This window comes from Gymnodraco acuticeps, unplaced genomic scaffold, assembly GCF_902827175.1.
Source record: "Gymnodraco acuticeps unplaced genomic scaffold, fGymAcu1.1, whole genome shotgun sequence".
NCBI classification, from domain to species: Eukaryota; Metazoa; Chordata; class Actinopteri; order Perciformes; family Bathydraconidae; genus Gymnodraco; species Gymnodraco acuticeps.
The window spans coordinates 65,714-81,069 of NW_022991188.1; the positions used below are offsets into that span (position 1 = coordinate 65,714).

General features: G+C 40.9%; 1 protein-coding gene across 1 annotated transcript in view; it reads right to left on the bottom strand.

The window, feature by feature from the left end:
- LOC117561190 (E3 ubiquitin-protein ligase HECW1) overlaps window positions 1-15,356 on the bottom strand; it is a gene marked incomplete in the record, with an annotated part of 206,653 nt that overhangs the window by 35,910 nt on the left and 155,387 nt on the right. Inside the window, 2 exon segments of the mRNA XM_034238491.1 lie at window positions 12,910-13,013; window positions 14,540-14,693. Coding sequence (XP_034094382.1) covers window positions 12,910-13,013; window positions 14,540-14,693 — 258 coding nt within the window.

Here is a 15,356-nt window from a genome sequence, read left to right on the forward strand (position 1 = left end):
TAAACTTTTAAAAACATGTTTAATGGTGATATACACAGTCATAGGTTAAGGACTTACACGTTTATAATAATTACATTGGTATTTATTTTTAAGATCTTTTCATACAATCATACGTATTGGGATCATTTGTATTAATGTGGATCGGAGGGTGAGGGTGGCAAGCATAAGTTTCACTTCACTTTTTTATGTCAATTCCAACCTCGGTCATGAACAATATGTTTCACTGTTGTCCACGTTCATAAAGCATAAAACAACACCATAAGAGCATGGTGCTAAGTATATACAGGGTTCCTGCAGGTTTCACCAACTCAAATGTAAGACTTTTTTAAGACCTTTTTAAGACAACTCTGAATAGAATTTTTAGACTTATTTCACGGCAAGAAAGTATGAAGGAAAATTGCTATGAAAGAAGAAATACGTACCATAATTACTTACAAAGTAAATGTATTCATGTTCAACATAAGAACGCTTCGTCGTCCGACTAACGAAAACGGCCGATTTCGGCTTGGTGTGTCAGGGCCTTAACAGTACACAGAACTGTGTTAGAGTGTTAGACAAAAGTGTGTATGTGTGTGTCTCTGGATGTGTGTGTGTGTGTGTGAGTGAGTGACCAAGAGCTATAGTCAGAGGTCTGCTGTCTTCATGCTGTTGTATGATTGGTGTTTAGCTATGGTATTTAGCGTCAACAGCACCTCTGCTTTTAGGGATGACGTAGACTCAAACGTCGCCCGGAGGTCCCCCGGTGTTGTTGCGGGAGCTGCTGCACTAGCTAACGCAGCACTAGCTAACGCTGCACCAGCAAAACAAATGCTAATTTATTTTGCAAAAGGTGCAGCGGGCTTCTAACACGTTCCCCTCCACTGATTTCAACCAAGCGCTAAATTCGATGTTGTCCAACCAAATATGGTTGAACTTACACTTCCCCATATTTATTTGTAAGTAGATTCAAAGATACCTAATTTCTGACTGCCGCTAGCTGAAGCTTGGTTGCTAGGTTACTAGCTGGGTGTTCTCCGATAAGGGGCCGGGGGGGAAACAAAGTTAATGACTACTGGTACCATGTTGATTTATTTCAACACAAATTGTTGGGGGAACTGAAAGGCTCTTACCGTACTGGTTACTTTGCAGCCCGGACATTTCCCCCAAAACACATTTAGACTTGATTGCTACACAGAAGTACCTTTCAAATCCGATCATTTTTAAGACCTTCTAAATCATATTTAAGACCTTTCTTATTTTTTTGATCATATTTAAGACCTTTTTAAGACCTCGCAGGAACCCTGTATATAGATGTGTTTACAGCAGTGTTGGGTGTAACGCGTTACAAAGTAACCACACTAAATGTTTCGGTATGCAGTAATGCAGGGGCCCAGTGTGCCCAGTTAATGCAGTTAACGTGGAAGTGAATGGACTTGGTTGGAATGACACCACTTACCAGTGTTGCAAAAGAATGGACAAAGGCATGCTAACTCAAAGCTAGTTAGCAGCTACAAGGATTCCAATGAACAGCTGTGTACCGGGTAATAAATCTACAGGTTATAAATCTACAATTGGTAGTCCTCCCCTGGAACTCTCTGGGTTGCAAGGCCGAAGAGTAAATCATTTCCATGGGATTTGGGAGGACGAACAACAGGCAGAGCCCAGCGCTCTGAAATCTGTGATGCGACCGGCTGGCCTGCATTGTTATCACCCAGGAAGAGCGCCTCTTCAACCCCTATTCATATTAGGAAACAGCCGTGGACAGCTGCTAAAGGGAGAACTACAAAAAATCCTCCTAAACCACTAAGTGTGCCAATCCAGAACAGATACGCTCCGCTGACCGAGAACCGGAGATCTGATGACCTGGATAACCTGTCCTCTTCACACTGCAGGGTAAGGACCAATAGCTACTCCAAAAGTAAAAGGCTAGAGGGGAAAGCTAACGACTGGGCCTGAAACTCTGATTGTGGGTGACTCTGCTGTAAGAGATAGTAAAAAGTCTGTGTAGTAAGAACAACACCAAAGTACTCTGTTTTCCCTAGGATAAGGTCTCTGACTTGGCTGAGAAGATCCTGCATATTGGGGCTTGAACAATCAGACTGTAAAAAATGTAGTACGACGCCCATCAAAATCAATGAAGCAGAGACGCGCACCACCTCCCCCGTCTCCGTCACCGTGCCTACGTCAAACACCTCCTCCCCCTGGACGCACACCAACACCCCCTGTCACCATGCCTACCACAATCATCTGGACCAAAACGTCCTCCCACCTTCAAGACTGCTGTCTCCGAAGCCTGATAAGGATGTGTGTGTACAAAACGCTGCAAACTGATATGTGCTGGGTCCAGGCTCAAGGGCGTATGGCACTCTCAACTCTTTCCAGGACATGCCGGGGCCCTGCCTGCCTGTAGCTTGCCCGATATCTGTGTGTGTTGATAGGTAATAGATTAAGAGCGGTGAATCAGCTTAGACACAGGAAGCGCTCAAAAGTTTGTGTGAGTTTATCAAATTTAGAAGTGATTCCATGTCAGCCACAGCTTGTTACAAAAAACCTGACTGATAGTGTGTTCAACAAACTTAAACTAGCTTTATTAAATGTCAGGTCTTTGGCAGGTAAAACATTTTTAATCAATGATTTTATCACTGAGCACAATCTCGATTTTATGTTTTTAACGGAAACATGGATTGAACAAAATAACAGTGCAGCTGTTCTTATCGAATCAACCCCTCCCAACTTTAGTTTTATGAGTCAGGAAAGAATGCATAAGAGAGGAGGTGGAGTTGCAATTTTGTACAATGATTCCCTTCAATGCAGGAAGACATCTTATGGGAACTTTGCTTCTTTTGAATATGTGGCCCTTCAGCTGAAATGCTCCTCTCGAGCTCTGTTCCTAAATATCTATAGACCACCCAAATACTGTGCAAGCTTTTTTGATGACTTTACTGAACTGCTGTCAATAGTGTGTATTGACTTTGACCGTCTAGTCATTGTTGGTGATTTTAACATCCATGTTGACAACCCCCAGGACAGAGGGGCTAAAGAACTGTTTTGTGTTCTTGATAACTATGGACTGACTCAGCATGTGACGGAGCCCACGCACAATAAGGGGCACACTCTGGACTTAATTAAAGGGTCTGAATATCTCTGAGGTTGTGGTGACTGATGTTGCACTCTCTGATCATTCCTGTGTTTTCTTTGAGAGCTCTATTTCTGTTCACAAAATGTTCAAAAGAGGTAACCACAAAGCGATATTTAACTGAAAACTCTAGGGAAATGTTTACTCAGAATTTTTCTTCCGCACTTGCCCCTGCTAACATCTCAGTAAATGAGTTAGTAGATCATTTTAATTCAAAAATAAAAAAATGTATAGATGCCATTTCTCCAACTAGGGTAAAGGAAGTGACTGGGAAGAAAATATGTCCATGGAGAAAGGCCATGACCGTGAGAACAGAGAAAAAAGAGTGTCGAAAAGCTGAACGCAGGTGGCGAAAAACAAATCTCCAGGTGCACTTTGAAATCTATAAAGAGAGACTTGGCCTTTATAATTTGGAATTGAAATTTGCCCGACAGTCTTTCTTCTCTGATATCATTGCCAAAAACAACGCACGTGCCTTGTTCGCTACCGTCGACAGACTAACTAACCCCCCAGTGTCAGTAGCCTATGAATTTCTATCCACCAGGGCGTGCAATGATTTTGCCTCCTTCTTCACTGACAAAATTCAGAAAATCAGACGAGCAGTCAGTGCCTCTGCATCAGGAACAGCAAATGTTTTGTCTCTGTGTCCACCTAATATCAATTCAGACATCATGACACAATTCCTTCAGATTAATGATAAAAACCTAGAGGACATTATACAACTTCTGAAATCCTCCTCTTGCTGCCTTGATATTATTCCAACAGGATTTTTCAAAAATCTTTTTCCTTGCATGGCCTCAGATCTACTTCATATAATAAACAAGTCTCTTCACTCAGGTGTTTTTCCACAGGCCCTGAAAACTGCAGTCATTAAACCGCTCTTAAAAAAGCATAATCTAGACCAGTGGTTCCCAAACTTTTTGTGCCCAAGGCACACCAAAGGACAAGTAAAAATCTCAAGGCACACCTATTGTGCAAAATAGCCCTTATAACACGTGTTATCACTCATATCATGTAAAATATCTGTAAATGTGCATAATTATTTACTAATGCCAAATAAAATGTGACAAAGACAACTATATTACTCATGAAATATTTATTAACGAAATATCTCAGAAATGAATTTGAAACTTTAACAAATTAGGCTTCATCAAAGCAGCAACACACTCATTTAAACCAGACAGGTCACAACATTAAAAATGAGGCAAAGCAAACTCAGCAGAAATTCAGCACAGATAACTGTCAATGCAAGGAAGCTGCATTGTCCATGGTCCTGAACTACAAATTATAAATGTAACATTTCAGCAATCAGCCTTGAAACATGTGCTATTGTAAATATTTTTGCCGACTTACAAATTAGTGAGATACATGTGCCTGTCGGGGCGCGCAGAATTTTTTAATCCTTGATGGCACTGAGGAGAGGGTCACTCGCAAGTCCTGTTCAACAGAGAGCCGTGACCTCCTGTTGTTCTTCATGTAAATCAGAGTAGAGAACGCCAACTCCAGAGATGGGGTCGTAACTAAAAAAATGTAATATATTAGACTACTTCGTTACTATCTACATAAAGTAACCCGTTATTTTACTCGCCGAGCACGTACGAACTGCACATGCGTGAGTGGCAATAACTTTCCTTACCAGCAGGCGGCGGTAGTGTGTATTTGTCATTCAAAACAGGCAACAACCGGAAGACAGAGAAGAAGAACAGACTGCGTGATATAAACAAACAACAAATAGCGTGTGCGGTAGCTTCACCTTAGCATGTGTTCTTTGCAGGTGCTTGTTGAGGTTTGACGTGGTGTTTACAGCAGTGGATAACAGCTTCTGGCCTGGACACAGTTTGCACCTCACCGTCACATTCCTGTCTATTCTTCGGACGAACTCATAATAATGGGCATACCTCCACCCCTCGAAAGTTATTGCTGACTCAGCCATGTTTATGCAGCACTGCACGTGGAGATGTGGACGCGCAAGTCGGGCAGATTACGTACATATAAACCTACAAAGTACTGATATAGTAAATTAAAAAATATTATTATTTTTGTGTAGTTGTATATTGCAATAATAATGTATGGTTGTCACAAAATCCCACGGCACACCCGGACTTGCCTCACGGCACACCGTTTGGGAACCACTGATCTGGACGCTTCAGTAATGAACAATTACAGGCCCATATCAAACCTCCCATTTCTAGGTAAAATCATTAAAAAAGTAGTCTTTCAACAGTTGAGTAATTTCTTGCATTTAAATAGCTGTTTGGATGTGTTCCAGTCAGGATTTCGTCCAAACCACAGCACTGAGACTGCTCTTGTAAAGGTCTTCAATGACATCCACTTAAACACAGACAGTGGCAGAACTTCAGTGTTAGTATTATTAGATCTCAGTGCTGCGTTTGACACTGTTGACCACAACATATTACTAGACTGACTAGAAAACTGGGTGGGACTTTCGGAAACAGTTCTAAATTGGTTTGAATCCTACTTAAAGGACAGAAACAACTTTGTTTCTATAGGTAAATACAAATCTGAGTTGACAAATATGACATGTGGGGTTCCTCAAGGCTCCATCTTGGGGCCTCTTCTCTTTAACATCTACATGCTACCACTAGCTCAGATAATGAAAAACAACAAAATAAGTTACCGTAGCCAATTCAGAGGCTGAGCGTTAACTTTGTGGGGGTTTTTTTGCAAAAAAAAAAAAAAGATCTGTTAGCTGAGTTTCTTCCCGTTACATGGATATAAAACATTCATAGTTTATTAAATAATAAGATGCCCTCAGACGCTGTTTCCTGCAGATTATGCGTTTTTCCGCACGGGGGTGGGGGGATGGGGTTCAACCATAGAATGTATATATAAATGGACGTAGGGTCTGTGACGTCACCCATAGGATTCTGCAGAGTTGCCGTGAAGCCCTTCGTAGGCGGAGTCGGCCACTAACGGCTCGACTGTGACGTCAGAGTCTAATCCCGCCTGCTCCAAATAAGGGCAAAGAGGCGGAGCCGAGGCGGGACCTGCTGCCTCCGAACTGGAAGTAAACAGAGCTAGCTCAGGCTAAGAAGCTAAGCTAACATGAAATACATGCATACCAAGTTACTGCTAACAGTGTAGTTCCCCTATATAAATGTTACTTTCATAATCAAATGAGACAATCTGCAAGAGAATTAGCTATATTTTGTTATTCTTAATGCTTGTCATTCACACGTTGAGAAAATACGGACTCCACCGCCCGGACCTAACGGAGCCGCAGTGGGCTAGCTCCGGGACGCCGCCTGGAGCTAGCCCCCTGCGGCTCCGTTAGCTCCGGTGGCCACCACTGGGATAATTGGGTCCCCTATTAATATTTGCTCCCGTTTAGCATTATGGGCGTCATAGCCATAGACTATAAAAGTCTTACCCAAGGCTAAATCATAAACTAAAATGTATATGTATGCATAAAGGGTTACGTCCTTAGCTGGCTAATAAGTAACAAGCTAAGCTACCAAGCACACAAACACCTGCGAACGGGGTTAACATGTATAATATTATCATTTTAGACTTCTTGGAAGTTCTGTTAGTACATTCAAGCGCACAGCACGACATTGTAATTGTCTGGTATTTGTAACAATATTCCCTAAAAGGCACAATCACCACGAACACGGCTAAAGCTAAAGGGTCAAGTACAGTACTATGACTAACTAACGTTGTAGCCTCTATGGTTGTAGCCTAGCAGAGTGGACAAGTTGCTGTTAGCTGACAGTGAGGCATGTACGTGTCCATCAAAGTGACCACGCCCTAATCTATGCAAAAACTTTAAGCTTTAAATAAAAGGGTCGTGTTAGAAAACAATTCACTCACAGATTCATAATCATGAAGGTAGAATCTAACTATATCGATAATAATATTTATTGCATCCATGGGTAGAAACATGTTTTTTTCTGCTGTAAAGTTGGGCATTTCAACATGGGGGTCTATGAAAATTGCTCCTTTCTGCAGCCAGTCCCTAGCGGCCCATGTATGAACTGCAGTGTGTGGCACTTCCGTATTGGCGTCCCGGCTGTTCCCCAGAGTTTGCCGCTTGGTTAAAACACTGAGTAAGTGCATTGAACAAATCAATGACTGGATGTGTTAGAACTTTCTCCAATTAAACAAAGACAAAACTGAGGTAATGGTCTTTGGAGCCAAGGCAGAACATATACAAGTTGGCGCTGAGCTTCAGTCTGCAATGTTCAAAACAACAGATGAAGCCAGAAATGTAGGTGTAGTCATGGACTCTGACCTGAGTTTCAACAGTCACATTAAAACAATTACTAAATCAGCCTACTATCACCTAAAGAATATATCTAGGATTAAAAGACTAATGTCACAGCAGGATTTGGAAAAACGTGTCTTTTATCTTCAGTAGACTGGACTACTGTAATGGTGTCTTCACAGGTCTCACTAACACATCTATTAGAAAGCTGCAGCTGATTCAGAACGCCGCTGCTCGAGTCCTCACTAACACTAAGAAAGTGGATCACATCACTCCTGTTCTGAAGTCTTTACACTGGCTTCCTGTGTGTCAAAGAATAGATTTCAAAATACTGCTGCTGGTTTATAAAGCACTGAATGGTTTAAGCCCAAAATACATTTCTGATCTTCTGCTAAATTATGAACCATCCAGATCTCTCAGGTCTTCAGGGACTGGTCAGCTTTCTGTCCCCAGAGTCAGAACTAAACATGGTAAAGCAGCATTCAGTTATTATGCTCCAAATATCTGGAACAAACTCCCAGAAACCTGCAGGTCCGCTACAACTCTTACTACTTTTAAATCCAGGCTGAAGACTTATCTTTTTGTCGCTGCTTTTAATTGAAACTGAGCCGTTGTGTTCATCAGTAAAGTGGAACTTCTGTGTGAACTATTCATATCTTAAACTGCACTGTAACTTTTTATTCATGTACTTTTTATTCATGTATTTTTTCTTTTAATGTTTCTTTTATTATCTTTTACTGATTTTAAATGCCTTTGTCTGAATGTCTTTCATTTTTGTAAAGCACCTTGAATTGCCTTGTGTTGAAAGGTGCTATATAAATAAACTTGCCTTGCCTTGCGTTTTGATAACAGTTCAATATTATTTAGATAACATATATTTCAATGTTGATGAACTTCATACTGTTCATTCATAATCTGATTGTCTTTGTAGCTCACTGTTGACATAAAAAAAAAACATTACAACTACAAAATAATTATATCAACAGCCCCTAAACACACAAACACACTGCTTTCATAAATAACACACTTGTTCTGCAATAATATGTTTTATGTTTCCTCTAATTTTTGTTAGGAAAGGACATGCCTGAAAGACACGACATGTTCTCCTTCTCTGAGGGTCAAGAAGAACATCCAAGAGGAACATTCAAAGCTGATGCTATGAGATTTTAAGACCAGTACAGGACATTCACTAAGAAACTACTTTTATTGTAAAAACAGTCAGCTGATCAAATGCACCTATTTCCACATCTACACTCCATCAGCTGATTATTTCTATTTTCCTCACTTTATGAGCTTCACATCACTTGTGCCTTGTTGCGCAGAGTTTGCAACGTCACAAATAAATGAGGCCAATCTTCAGTCAGATGTGAATGTGTAATCTAACATTTTCAGTAAGAACAATGGACTAAAGGAGAGCCAATTCAAATACAATTTATTGAAATGTGAACCAAAACTTAATCAAACATGTGGACATGGACAGAAGGTGTAAACCTATTAAATGTATAAGTAAACACATTTAGTCAAATAATGTGACAGACTAGGCCTGTGCAGTTGGTATCAGCTGTGCCCAGCATGGGCTCCTCCATCAGGCCTGGTCCTCCTCGCTGAGGAAAGACCCTCAGTCCTCTCCAAACCAACAGACAGGACGTCCATCACATGGAGGTTTCTCCCTGAAGTCTCTGCAGTTCTCTGGACACCACGCTGTCTCAATCCGTCCACACTGAATATGAGAGGGGGAAAATGAAAATAATAAATGCTTTAGACAATAAGACGTATAAAGTTGACTGTTGAGTTGCTCAGTTTTTTTAGATTGTCAATACTATTACTGTATAACTAATATCTCAGGTTAAGAGGCACATTCAAATAAAGATTAGTCTTGAAATACATGTTGTCTTTTGAATTGTTTGTCTAAAGTCAAGGATCTAGAACTGGTATTTAGTTTTAATGATACAGTCTGGTTATTATGCTGTTTGGAGGAGACCTCACAGGTAAGAGCACTAACTAGCTACCATCACATGTACCTTAGCTTGACTTAAATGTATTAAACGTATAGTTAAGTGATATCAAAATATAAATAATGTCATGCAAACATATTCATATTTGCTTGATTCCAGTGTTGAATTTAGCACAATTGCATACACACGTTAAGGGATTTTAAGATTCTGAAGTATTATGCTAAAAACTCAATAACTTAGATTATTATTTATAGTTTTGCTGAATAGTTTCATGTCCGCTTACCGTAGAAACGTAAAATGCGATGGCAGTGTGCAGATGGGGATCATGTTAGCTTAGCTTCAGCTAGCTCTGGAGCTTCCAGCTCGGTGGCAGCAGGTCCCGCCTTGGCTCCGCCTCTTTGCCCTTATTTGGAGCAGGCTGGAGTTGAACTCTGACGTCACTGTCGAGCCGTTAGTGGCCGACTCCGCCTACTAAGGGCTTCTCGGCAACTCTGCAGAATCCTATGGGTGACGTCACGGACCCTATACGTCCATTTATATATACAGTCTATGGTGATAACACGTTAGGCTCGTGTTGTATTCCTGGACCCTGATCTTGGCCAGGAAAAACAGGCACTCGTTTGTTTAATTTTTTTGCGGTCTAGATTTCTTTAATTTTTTAATTTTTTGCGTGTGTTTATAAATTACCTCGAGGGCCGTACCAAATGGTCTCGCGGGCCGTATACCTTAACCCCACCCCTGCAGTAATGTAACGCTTTACTGTTATAAATTCAGTAATCAGACTAGTTACTAACATTGCGCAAAAAATTACTAGATTCTCCCTTTGACAGTAGTTACTACATTATTCAAAAGTTTACAGTAACTTTGGATAATAACACGGGATAAACGGAGCCTCTCTTTTCCGCTCTTCCTCTCCTGACAGCCCATCTGTATCAGTCTCATGCAGCTCACTGATCCAGTGAATGAGTGACCCGACACAACAGTAAATAATAAACATATTTATAACTAGTTTAGCTAGTTCCAGGGGTAGATAAGATAAATGTGATTCACTTTTAACAATTTAAAATCAGGGCTGTCAAGTTAACGCGTTAATAACACGTTAACGCAAAAAAAAAATTAACGCCACTAATTATTTTAACACGATTAACGCATGTGTATTTTTTGTCCTCGGCCGCCGCGTAGTTTCAGAGCGCATCGACTTTAAAATACCATCTACAAGCTGATGCTGACAGCCCCGCTCCTTCCACGCTCACCGGCAGGCCCTGACTGGCCATCGGGAGGACTGGGAGGGTGTGTGTATGTGTGGCACGAGAGAGAGACCTTACGTGTATTGTTGTTGTTAGCATCTGGTGCTAGCTAGCAGCGCTAACGGATATAAGGAGCTGTTTAAATGAAAACAGAGGAGCGACATTTCGCCGACAACTGCGCCGAGCACTTGACTTTATGCAGGTAGCCAGACAGTGGGACATTGTACGGAAAGTCAGCAACATGATTGCAGCGTCCAGGCAGCTCCCGTTCGAGCATATGCCTTGAGTTGCACATAGCTCCAACGATCCATCACACACACACACACACACACACACACACACACACACACACACACCACACACACACCACACACACACACACACACACACAACACACACACACACACACACACACACACACACACACACACACACACACACACACACACCACACACACACACACACACACACACACACACACACACACACACACACACACACACACACACACACACACACAGTATTGTATTATTATATGAGAGAGGTTCCAGATTGAATTGAGGCGAATATTTGTAATGTTCAGAGGTTGTTTTGTTTAATATTCATGAGAATATTTGTCATTGTTCAAATGATAATAAACATTTGCATAAAGCATATTTGTCCACTCATATGTTGAGAGTATTAAAAACTTGAAAAATATTCCTCTAAGGTACATTTAGAACAGATAAAAAATGTGCGATTAATTTGTGATTAATCGCGATTAACTATGGACAATCGTGTGATTAATCGCGATTAAATATTTTAATCGACTGACAGCCCTATTTAAAATATTTCTGGTCACTAGTGGGTTTTTCTGCCGCAGGTTTATATTTGCGTAACATATGCGCGACTTGTCCACATGCAACTATCACAGGGGTTGTGCTGCAGTGATATGGCGGAGTTATCAACAGCTATAACTTTCGAGGGGTGGAGGTATGCCCATTATTTTGAATTTGTCAGAAGAAAGGACAGGAATGCGACGGTAAGGTGTAAACTGTGTCCAGGCCAGACCTCTCCAAGCACCTGCAAAGGCAATATGCTAACACGAAGCAAGTAGCTAAAGACCAACGAAACAAGAGTGATGATGTTGAATGTGTGCCGACTCCGGACAAGCAGCAAAAACTAGAACTTACACGTTATTAACTTGTGTTATCTCTTCTTTATTGCAATAATAATTGTTATATGTGTGCACATGTAGGCCTACGTTTTGGCTATAGGCTGTTGCTGAGTAACGCAAAAGTAATGTAAAGAGTAATGTAACAAGTTACTTTATGTAAGTAAAGAAGTAAAGTAATGTATTACTTTTTTTTAAAGTAATGAGTAATGTGTAATAGATTACTTTATTTGAGTAATGACCCCATCACTGGTTTACAGTAGTCCGCCGTTCTTATTATACATCCATGTAGTACGCTGTATAAAAAAACTGTAGTTTCCCCACAGCAGACGCACATTTATGACGTCCGCTGGCGCATCATAAATACGTCGGATAGTGTAAGTGCAGTCGGATTCTCAAAGCACCACAGTCTCTTTTCCTAAGCCCTTTTGAATTGTCCTATCCACTATTCCTTAACCCTGTGACGTTTCACACAGAGGTTAAGGAATAGTGGATAGGAAAAGATGATAAGAGCTGATTTTTGGACAATTCGACTGCAACCCTTGCCCACGCCAACCAAGACTTGTCTATCAGAGGATGGAGAAGCGTGATTCGTCACTCCACAGAACACGTTTCCACTGCTCCAGAGTCCAGTGGCGGCGTGCTTTAAACCACTCCATCTGACACTTGGCATTGTGCTTGGTGATGAAAGACTTGCATGCAGCTGCTCGGCCATGAAAACCCATGCCATGAAGCTCCCGGTGCACAGTTTTGGTGCTGATATTAATACCAGAGCTGGTTTGGAGCTCTGCAGTTATTGAGTCAGCAGAGCTTTGGCCACTTTTGCGCACTATGCGCCTCAGCACTCAGCAACCCCGCTCTGTAACTTTACGTTGTCTGCCTCTTCGTGGCTGAGTTGCTGTGGTACCTACACTTTTACACTTTGCAATAATACCACTTACAGTTGATTGTGGAATATCTAGGAGAGAAGACATTTCACAAACTGACTTGTTGCAACGGTGGCATACTATTACAGTACCACGTTCGAATTCGGTGAGCTCTTTAGAACGACCCATTCTTTCACAAATGTTTGTAAAGGCAGACTGCATGGCTGGGTGCTTGATTTTATACACCTGTTAGCATAATAATGTTTTTTTAAGTCTTATATTTTATTGGCATGAAAAGCAGAGATTCTTCATCTAATTTCAAATGGTGAGGAGGGTCAGAACGGTACCTGTCTGAGAAGTCTCAGAATCAGTGTCCGCACTGCTGCTGCGCTCTAACCTTGGACTTTCACCATCCTCTTCTGTGGCCATGGTTCTTTGGATGTTCTCGTACCTGCAGAAACAACAAGTCATCTTTTCACACGAGTATGCTGATGGAACATTTATTTGGCTTGTGAAGTCTTGCTGTTTATTATAACGGGTATCTGCGTCTTTCACAATCAACTTTACAGGTTATTGCATAATTCGTATGACAACACACCCAACATAATTTATACTACAATAAGTTACCATAGCTATGCAGATGACACACACATTTACGTAACAATTTCACCAGGAGACTATGCTCCAATTCAAAAACTGAGTAAGTGCATTGAACAAATCAATGACTGGATGTGTCAGAACTTTCTCCAATTAAACAAAGATAAAACTGAGGTAATGGTTTTTGGAGCCAAGGCAGAACGTATAAAAGTTAGCGCTGAGCTTCAGTCTGCAATGTTCAAAACAACAGATAAAGCCAGAAATCTAGGTGTAGTTAGTCATGGACTCTGACCTGAGTTTCAACAGTCACATTAAAACAGTTACTAAATCAGCCTACTATCACCTAAAGAATATATCTAGGATTAAAAGACTAATGTCACAGCAGGATTTGGAAAAACTTGTCCATGCTTTTATCTTCAGTAGACTCAACTACTGCAATGGTGTCTTCACAGGTCTCACTAAAAAATCTATTAGGAAGCTGCAGCTGATTCAGAACGCCGCTGCTCGAGTCCTCACTAACACTAAGAAAGTAGGGACGGGTGGCGCAGTGGTCTGTGCATTTGATCATCAGATCAAGGGGGCGTTGGGGAACTCCAGTTCGAAACCCGCTCCCGCCCCACTGCGTCAGGCCGTTGTGTCCTTGGGCAAGACACTTCACCCGAATTTGCTCCTGTGGGTATTGTCCACAGTAGATGACCATTACATGTATGATCTGTATGTGTAATGTGTATTTGTAAAGCTCTTTGATAAAGCGCTATAATAAATATAAGGATTATTATTATTATAAAGTGGATCACATCACTCCTGTTCTGAAGTCTTTACACTGGCTTCCTGTGTGTCAAAGAATAGATTTCAAAATACTGCTGCTGGTTTATAAAGCACTGAATGGTTTAGGTCCAAAATACATTTCTGACCTCCTGCTAAATTATGAACCATCCAGATCTCTCAGGTCTTCAGGGACTGGTCAGCTTTCTGTCCCCAGAGTCAGAACTAAACATGGTAAAGCAACATTCAGTTATTATGCTCCAAATATCTGGAACAAACTCCCAGAAACCTGCAGGTACGCTGCAACTCTTACTACTTTTAAATCCAGGCTGAAGACTTATCTTTTTGTCGCTGCTTTTAATTGAACTATTCATATCTTAGAATGCACTGTAACTTTTATCCATGTATTTTTTCTTTTAATGTTTATTTTATTAGCTTTTCTTTTTAATGATGCCATTTTCTTAATGTCTTTCATTTTTTGTAAAGCACTTTGAATTGCCTTGTGTTGAAAAGTGCTATATAAATAAACTTGCCTTGCCTACAATGTTATTGTAGTCTATTGTGTCTACTATAATCCCTACAGTTGGAGCTCTCTCTCTTTATTCCCAGTCTGACCTCCTGTTGAGTTGTTCCATCTGCTGTGTGGATCCTGAGTGGGGGATGCCGTGGTTACACTTGCTGCTGTGGCTTGGTCTCTGCCAAGTTGTGGTACGGTTGACATGATCCACATAAAAAACTCTGCCGTGGCTGTCAATACGAGCTTCCCAGTCTATGAAAAAAGAGAGGTGGGGGAGAATCAAACAAAGTTATAAGCCAAGTCACTGTTCAACTTTAGGATTGGTCGTTAATCACATGTGGTTTCCAGCGTCTCCATAAGTAGATGGATAGCTAACACGCTAACACAGTTCTGTACTGTTACGCTGTTGTGTTCAGTCATTGTTCTTATGTTGAACATGAATACATTTACTTTGTAAGTGATTATGGGACGTATTTCTTCTTTATATACATTTTCCTTCATACTTTATTGCTGTGAAATAGGTCTTAAATTCTATTCAAAGTGGTCTTAAAAAGGTGTTAAAAAGTCTTAAATTTGAGTTGGCGAAATCTGCAGGAACCCTGTACAATAAAAAGTCCTGCATTCAAAATGTTACAAGTAAAAGTACAAAAGTATTAGCATCAAAATATACTTAAAGTACCACCTGCAGAGGGATCTAGATTCAGGTGTTCTTTTCCCCATAGAGACCGCCTCGCTGCACATTAGCCCTTGCATAAAGATAGATTGTGGGTCCCTTATAACATGTTGTACACAGTGGAGATAAACATTCTGGTCACCTTAACATCAGGGATCTTATACATTAAACTCCTTCTGAATCAAACCGTCACGGTAGCCTTACCTTACTGATCCCTCTTAAATTAGAAAAACACACGTTAC